Source organism: Galeopterus variegatus, unplaced genomic scaffold (assembly GCF_000696425.1).
Source record: "Galeopterus variegatus unplaced genomic scaffold, G_variegatus-3.0.2 Scaffold622, whole genome shotgun sequence".
In the NCBI taxonomy this organism is placed as follows: domain Eukaryota; kingdom Metazoa; phylum Chordata; class Mammalia; order Dermoptera; family Cynocephalidae; genus Galeopterus; species Galeopterus variegatus.
Genome location: NW_007726733.1, coordinates 434,449 through 443,536, shown reverse-complemented (window position 1 = coordinate 443,536; position 9,088 = coordinate 434,449). Strand labels below are relative to the sequence as shown.

At 37.0% G+C, this 9,088-nt stretch overlaps 1 protein-coding gene across 2 annotated transcripts in view; it reads right to left on the bottom strand.

Moving 5' to 3' along the window:
* The window catches only part of KANSL2 (KAT8 regulatory NSL complex subunit 2), a 26,604-nt gene that overhangs the window by 9,502 nt on the left and 8,014 nt on the right, over positions 1 to 9,088 (bottom strand). The window contains exons 5-8 of one of the 2 annotated variants that reach the window (XM_008570685.1): positions 8,411 to 8,574; positions 7,913 to 8,079; positions 7,041 to 7,137; positions 2,388 to 2,641 (exon numbers count right to left, since the gene is read on the bottom strand). In XM_008570685.1, coding sequence (XP_008568907.1) covers positions 2,388 to 2,641; positions 7,041 to 7,137; positions 7,913 to 8,079; positions 8,411 to 8,574 — 682 coding nt within the window. The remainder of the gene's footprint in view (positions 1 to 2,387; positions 2,642 to 7,040; positions 7,138 to 7,912; positions 8,080 to 8,410; positions 8,575 to 9,088) is intronic. The other variant, XM_008570686.1, reaches the window with a different exon arrangement.

The following is a 9,088-nucleotide window of genomic DNA, read 5'->3' as shown; positions in this document are numbered from 1 at the left end:
GGTTAGCTCGCTGGCTGAGCGTGGTGCTGACAACACCAAGTCAAGGGTTAAGATCCCCTTACAGGTCATCTTTAAAAAAAAAAAAACATACATATATATACATATATATATATATATATATATATGTGTGTGTGTATATATATATATATATATATATATATAAAAAATGAAGTGGAAAAAATCTGTCCTCATCAGTCTAGGGTTATCTATTCATTTACTCTCTTCAACATGACCTCAATCTATAACAGAAACTTTTTAAAAAGCAATTATAATTTAGATTATAATAAAAATTATATATTTTTTTATAAATGAAGTCATAAAAATCAAAAGTTTGATAAGCCTGTAGACTGTATATAATCAGTTTTTAAAAAGGGAGAAATTATGGAAAAATAATTGGAATCAGTTTATTCTTGATGGATTTTGGACGTGACCGGCGCCATTGTGCACACAATAAGCACAAAACAGCAGCCGGCCTTGTCTTCCACTCCAGCACCAAACCCCTCCCTGCTTCCCTTTAGGAGAAGCCTCCTTTTGCTTCTAGAAGAGCACAGTTCTCTACCCTGGTCGCATAGTTTCCACATTAGCATAATGACCCTCCTTGATGGTATCAGCCAGCCCTTGGGGCACTACATAAGCTCTACCACCTCCACACCTGATGCTTTCTTCCATTTTGAAGGCAGCCCCAGGCTGCCTGCCACTTTGAGCACAGCTCGGCAGATTCTTTTCCTTCAATAAAGCTTGAACAGTACCCGGCATCTCCGCTCACTTTCTTTCAATTCTCAATACCACTTTTTCAGAACTTACTGTGTACTGGTATATCTTTCTTAGTGAGAGAGACCCTTGAGGTCACCCAAACCTTGCTTCTACACTTAAGCAAACAATCCTGCAACCTATATTGAACTTTCCATTTACATCTGCCATTGTAAACATGTCATGGTTACATATAAGACAACTTTGATCTAAGATTTAGTAAATTTATCTTCAGAAAAAGTAAGAAAGACCTTTTTCAAAAGACTAAAGATTAAGCAAAAGTACTGAGATAGAGATGAAATGCCAAATGCTCTCTAAAGTAGCTTAGTGCTAGGGCTGGCCTATGGCTCACTTGGGAGTGTGGTGCTGATAGCACCAAGGCCACAGGTTCAGATCCCTATATAGGGATGGCTGGTTCGCTCACTTGGGAGACCGTGCTACTGACAACACCAAGTCAAGGGTTAAGATCCCCTTACTAGTCATCTTTTTTTGGTTTTTTTTTTTTTCCTTTTTGTCTTTTTTCGTGTCCGGCAATGGATCGCAACCCTCAGTGTCGCGCCCATACCGGACCGGGACCGGCAACGGGATCGCAAACCTCGGTGCTGCGCCCGCACGTCACTCAGCCAGTGAGCGGGAACCGGTCTGTATGTGGGATCCAAACCCTCGACGGGAGCACCACCATGCTCCCAAGCGGCGCACTGTAGCAGTGCGCCACCGGGCCGGCCCTTTACTAGTCATCTTTAAAAAAAAAAACTTTTTTTTTAATAAAGTAGCTTAGTGTTAATTAGAGAAACAAATAAAATCAGAGATGAATTTATGAGGCTGGGACCAATTGAAGAACAAGTTGAAAAAGGTAGAATGTATACTTAGAAAGCTGTAAGAGCAAATACTTGGGGAGATCACTGTTGTTCTAATAAGTTCACGACAGAATCTGTAAGAACACATCAAAAATGAAGACAGAAGTGACAGCCAAGTGTAGTCATTTCTTGGGGGATACAATCTGAAAATGAAAACCTTTACTATACAGGGCAAAACACAAGTTTACACTGTCAAGAGTTAATTTCTACAGAAATGAGAATTCATTAAAGATTCCAGTGAATCACTCACCTTGTAGATGGGTACCAAATCTCTAGGCTACACCAAATCCAACCATCATCTTGCCTTTCCAACTTCCCTTACTTTACAATTTCCCTTATCACTCCCTCCGAAAAAGAAATACTTCTGTGAATTTAAATTTGTAAGTGGTTTTAGAAGTTCAATATGGACAGGTGACAGAATACAAGAATTTTGCTTTTTGTCTAAATGAAATTAGTGGTTTAAAAAAATAAGTCTACTCCTAAGTATACAAGCAGAGAAAACTGTAGAACTGAAAATATGTCCACCCCAAAACCTGTACATGAATGTTCATAAGAGTATTCCTTGAAGATTCTCTCTCAAAAATGTATGAAAAAAAGCCTGGAAAAAAAATAAGGTACAGCAGAAGTCTCTAAATGAATATACTAAACATATAAGTACAGCCATACATCACTTCAAAAACTTCATCAACTCTCCTGACCACAAAAGACTAATCTATTCTCACCATTAATAAATAAGACCTTGTCTCAAGTGCCAACCAGAGCAGAGCTTCTCTAACTTACATCACTGAACTCCAGAGGTAAACTCTCAGTGGGCTGAAGCTCAGCAGCACTCAAGTACAGATCCATGGGGCCGGCTTCCAGATCGTCTGGCACAGACAGTACCTGCTCGGGCTTATACATCTGAGGAGGCAACCGGAAGTGCAGTGGGCAGCAGGGATCCTCAGAGAGGCTTACAGGAACTGCTTTGCTGCAGGGTACCTCTTCAGACCCCTGGCAGCATTTGAAGAGAACCTGATTCGTATCCTGACAAATATCTGTAGAAAAATGGTCAAGGGAAATAAAAAGGCTCTATCGGAGGTACAAAATACAATAGAATTGCCTACCACGTAAAATTCAAGGTCTGAACTACACAAGATAATTACAGCTACATTTAATAAAGAAAACCAAATGCAGTTAGCAATTTTTAAAATTATTTCTCAAGATAAGTGTCATTTTCTAGCATCTATTTCTAGCTCTACCTATAATTTAAAATTAGTCCTAAACCTCCTTTTTCAGGATTCTGGTCATTTAAACTAGAGACACTAATCCTATTCTTCCATATGACAGTGCTAAGCAAGTAGCAATAACACTCCTAGGAGCATACATGTCTTCAGAAGAAACATGTCTTGGCAAATGCAAATTGTTTGCAGAAGCCACTATCAACCTCTCCCAATAGTCAAGAGATACCAATGTGGTTTCTGCTCTGTTAAGAAGACTGGCAGTTTACAAAAACTTCTTGGACCTTGTTTCCAAAGATGATTACATGATAAATGTGTTTAAAGCAGCACAGGATTGGGGAAATAAAAGCTCTAGTAATAGTCACTAGGTATTTTATCCTGACAGAAAATAAAAATAAATTTCCATGCCTTTCTCTTTTTTTGCAGGGGTGGTAATAAAGGGGAGTCCTGTTATGATCCTAAAGAAAAGGAAGAAGATAATTTTGCTTATGAAGGCCCATAGAAAAGAAGCACTCCAGGAGCACTTTATAACAACTTCTACTAAACAGAAAAGGGGTATATTTCCAAGCTGGCAAAGCAGGTCTGTAGGATGAACCAAAATTGAAATGATTAGATAAAATAAAATTCAAGGTCAAGTTACTCTACAAAATACATTTTATGCAAGTGTTACCATTTCTTAAAATCTTAATTACATCTTTATTTTCCCCAGAGTAAATGTTATTTTAAACTTGGACTTATTTTTATTTATTTTTTTTTTTTAAAAGATGACCGGTAGGGGATCTCAACCCTTGGCTTGGTGTTGTCAGCACCACGCTCAGCCAGTGAGCAAACCGGCCATCCCTATATGGGATCCGAACCCGTGGCCTTGGTGTTATCAGCACCGCACTCTACCGAGTGAGCCACGGGCTGGCCTAAACTTGGACTTATTTTTAACCAGAAAATACAATTTCTTATAAACTGATTATACCAAGATTGTGGAACTGTGGGTAATTCTTATCCCAAAAATTTTAAGATAATTTTTAAAAATTAAAAAAATCTAATGAACATTATAATTTTTTAAAGCAAATAAACCTTCTTGAATAAAGCTGTATCTTTCAAACCATACTTGGAAATAGCTAAACTCTAAAGCAGAGTGTCACAACTGTGGCACTATGGACATCGTGGGCCAGGTAACTCTCTGTTGGATGTAGGATGGTTAGGAGCATGACTGGCCTCTTCCCACTAGCTGTCAGTAGCACCTCCAACCTATCCCTGTATATGACAACCAAAAATATCTCCACACACTGCCAAGTGGAGGACAAAATGGCCCCCAGTTGGGAACCACTACTCTAAAGGAATAGTAGATAGTACAATATAAACAAATATTTACTGAATAATCAAATGAATAAACATATGACTCTAATGGGAACAATCAGATTTGCCCTCTCTATGTGCTTAAGAAAATGTAAGCAATATCTAATGTACTTCAGAAGCCCAATCTTATTTATCATTTAAAATGTTAATCCATTAAATTAAATATTTCAATCAACTTTTTTGATGGAATCCAAATGCCCTTCACAAAAGTTCCTTATTTATCTAATACCACAATACCACAGAAAAACCCTTCCGCCATCCTCCTCCACCCCCTTTTCTTTCAATGGGGACAACAAAGACAAAAAAAAGGGGGGGAATGGTTGACCTACAACTACAGTCTGGGTCCTTCACTTTCAGTCCAGTGCTGTCTCCATTAGACCAGAGTAAAGAGTTAACAGGTCACCAATGGCAGTCGCATCTTTCTCTGGGGTAAAGACTTAAGGAAGGGTAAGTGACAAACAACTATGGAGTGGAAAGGAAAAGAGCAGAAAAGGAAAAAAAAATACTTCCTCTCTTTTCAAATACACTTCGTTTTCAATTTTGCTTTTTAAAATACCTGTATTTATATTCTAATAAACTATTTGAGTACAGTATTATAAAAAATGTCTAAAACAGTCCTTAATATCTGTAAACTGGTTTTTTTCCCTCATAAAAGTAATTCCAGTTCACCTTAAAAAAAAAAAAAGTATGAAGAAACAGTGAAAAAAAAAAAATCACATTTCTGTTACACTTCCTCCCAGTATTTAGTTCCATGCAGTTAAAACATACTCTACAGGATTCCATATCCTATTTGTCACTATCATCTTCCTATATTTCATAAATTTAGTTAAATGTGTTTAATTCCTGAAAATATTCCATATTACATCATGCCATAATTTACTTCCCTATTCCCCATTTCTAAAAAATGTAAGGATGTCTCCGGTTGGAAGAATATTGATCTGCATTTGATTATCTCCTTAAAATAAATTCCCAGAGGTGAAAACTACCATATCAAAGAACATGAGTATTTTCAAATTGCTTTCCAAAAAGTTTTAACAATTTATACTCCCACTGGCAATGTTTAGAAGTGACTGTTTACCGGGCCGGCCCGGTGGCGCATTGCGCTAGTGCGCCGCTTGGGAAGCGCGGCAGCACTCCCGTCGAGGGTTCGGATCCCACATACAGACCGGTTCCCGCTCACTGGCTGAGCGAGGCGCGGGGGCAACACCGAGGGTTGCGATCCCGTTGCCGGTCCCGGTCCGGTACGGGGGCGACACTGAGGGTTGCGATCCGTTGCCGGACACAGATAAAGACATTAAAACAAATGCAAATATATTACTTGGATGGGTCATTATCAACATATGAGCATTATAAATATGTTCAATATGCTCAAGAATGTAAAAATGTAAATGTAATAAAGTGAGGAAGGAAAAGCATTTCAAAAGATATAAATCAGGCTTCTAAAGATTAAAAAATATGACATAAAATAAAAAATTACATTGGATGGGATTAATAACCACTTAGACAGTGCAATTCATTCGCAGTCATTAAAACAACAAATAGCATAATTTTAAAATTTACTTTAAAATAGAAGTATACGTACAAATAGCAAACTTATAGATTTTAAATTTCCTTGTTTTATTTCCTATTTATTTATAATGAAGATAAACACTTTTCAACTATCAGCCACTTCTATCTTCTTTTAAATCTGTCCAGATAGCCTTTGCCCAATTATGTTTTAAGCATTTATATCGTGAGTTTTTAATTACTCTGAACAAGCATTTTATATATTAAGGACAGTAATCCTTCATCAGATGTGTAATAATTAATAAATTGGTAAAAAATTTAAACAGAACAGAAAAAAATCAGCTTTTCTGTCAAAAGACTAAGAAGGTTCTTCTCCTCCTCCTCTTCCTATTAAAGAAAATACATTTTAATTTCCAAATATCTGGTATCTCTTGCCAGGCAAATGAAATACAGCAAAATGTATGTCTTTCATAAAAAGACCATCATATTTAATTAACAAGTGCTTTTACTGTGAAAAGTAATTTTCTCAACGTCCACAATAAAGAGGGCACTTTCACAGTCCAATAAAAACTAAAAGTTCAAGCCTAATGGTAAAAGATGGTTCAGGGCCGGCCTGTGGCTCACTCGGGAGAGTGTGGTGCTGATAACACCAAGGCCACGGGTTCAGATCCCATATAGGGATGGCCGGTTTGCTCACTGGGTGAGCGTGGTGCTATTAACAGTGACTGCTGCCAAGTCAACACCAAGTCAAGGGTTAAGATCCCCTTACCGGTCATCTTTTAAAAAAAAAAAAGATGGTTCAAAGGCAAATTAATTAAAAGGAGGGGAAAAAAGTACCCCATTTTTGGAAACAGTCTCTGATTTGAATGAAGTTTAAAATATACAAGCTAGGCCCCTGACATGCAAAATGTTAATACAAAGAGGAAGTTCACAGTACAGAATCATTCTTCTGTTTTGTGTAGAAAACCTACAATAATTTTGGTAATAATTAGACTTAAAGGCATTATAATTCTAACAAACAAGTTAATCAGTGCTCTAGAGATAAATATAAACATTTTATAGATATTTTAGATTCCCAATACTAAGATTACATATAAATATTAGCCCACATCTAAAACCAATGACTCAGATGTTTCTTTCTAATGAATTGACCATTACATTTCCAAAGTTCTGAAATGGCCAACAGACCATAGAAAGACATTTCTTTAGGCTCCTGCTTGAAACCAACAGCTTCAGCAAACTGCTGGTCTTGATTCAGGGCCAAAGGAAAACAAAAAACTTCAACTAGCCCAGAGATTCCCACTGGCACTCATCTAGTTAACAAATCAGAGCCCAAACACGCAGAATAAAAAGATACGGGTAAGGCAGTGTCTGGTCATTGGAAGAGACTGATTGGAACAACGAACATCATCCACAAAGGCCAAGCACCTCTGACTGGAACGAGTGGTATGGGCCTAAAATGAAGAAAACCGATAAAACAGACAGACCCACATACAACCAATTATGATGAGAATACTTAATTATATATATATATATATTTTTTTTTTTTTTTAAAGCATATCCTTAAAGGCTAGAAAATTAAACATTTATCAAACTGATTCACCAATATTATGGAAAAGAAAAAGCATGTAAAACCTCATGTATTAAAAATGAGCCAACCCTAATCCCAAACACACCTCTCTCCACACTATAAAAGTATGATATAACCTCATGGTTTAATTGTAAACTTAAGCCTCAACAAATAAAATAGATAAAAATGAAATTACTCTTACTGAAGCACAGATCAAGGGTGGGTTTGAGAAACAAATTTAAGAATGATCAATTAACTCTTCTTCCTATCAACCCTATTTCCTGACATTGAATTGCTCCTATTCTACCTATCTTCCCATCTTTTAAAACAAGATTCCCAAGCAACTTAGACTTAACCTATGCCTATTTCTGAACTGAACATCTGAACCGAAGAACTTAGAAATCTATCCCAACCCCTCAATTTGCATATGAGAATACTGAGGCCCAGAGAAGTTAAGCTGTTTGTTCAGGCACAGAGCTGTTCAGTAGAGGACTGAGACTAGAACCCATGTCTCCTGAATTCCAGGTAAGTACTTTCACTACAACAGAAGTCCATTAAATTATATTTCAGAGCCAGGACTGGATACAGTGTTTTGACAATTATCCCAACTTTGAAAATAAAGTGAATGCACATACACTTGAGGTATATACACAAATTACCTGTTGGGCGGCACCATCTGTGGCCAGCATTCTGCGTTCCTTCAGCTGCCTGTGTAATAAGGCTTCCACTCCATAGCGCTGGCGATATCGACGGAGACATTTTAATCGCTTTAAGTTCTCTCGTTCTTTGGCCAAAAGTCCCTCTGGGCCAGTCAGGAGACTACTACCTGGAGAGTTACAAGAATCAAGATATTATTTGCCAAAGAACCCATTAAGGACACTTCTCCAAATTAACAAGAAGTAAACAAGGAAATCTTTTGCTGTGAGATAGGCAGTTTCAAAAGAAGGGCTGGCAGGTTAGCTTAGTCAGTTAGAGCAAAGTGTTAATAACACCAAGTTCAAAGGGTTCACATCCTGGTAGTGGCCACGTGCCAGAAAGAAAGAAAATTTTTTAAAAAGCAACTGTCTCCCACTCCAGACACAGACAAGTAAATCTAATTACTACCAAATTCACATGCTGAATCCGTGATAGCTTGCTGGAACAGTCATAAAACTTGCCTAAAGCTTCATGTTCCGCTTTGCGATTATGTAAATACCGGCGCTTCTTCTCCTTAAGCAGATGTTGAAGTCGTTTAAACTGATCAATGTACAAAGACTGCAAACGAATCAGCTTCTCACGCATAATCAGGGCCACTTCTTCTGCTGTATACACACCAGCATGTCTGGAATAAAAAAGAGAATTCACCAAAGCATAAGAAAACATGATAATAAAACCCAAGCTTTAAAGAAGAAAAGGGTAGAGAAGTTAGAATTAGTTTGTTATTTAAAAAGCAGTCAGTGCTGAGACAATCACCTTATTAAACAGGAATATGTTCACAGAGCATTTTACCATTCAAGTTGTTATTAAAAAGCAACAAAAAAGAAAATGCACAAGAACATGTACTAATGTGTGATCTCACAAAATGGGGGAGGGGAGATGTTTCATTATTTTTCCCAGTTATCTGCATTATATTTAAAAAGGAGTGGTATCAAACATTCTAAATTTTTATTTATCTACAATCTTATTTCATTTAATGATTTAATATGGAAAAATCACTTACCAATCAGTACAGCTGGTATTCAATTTAGTAACATGAGTCTTAATATATCTTAATTAAAGCACAAAAGATACCAACATCAAAGTATTACAACTTCTAACTTTTTTTTTTTTTTTTTTTTTTTTTTTTTTTTTTTTTT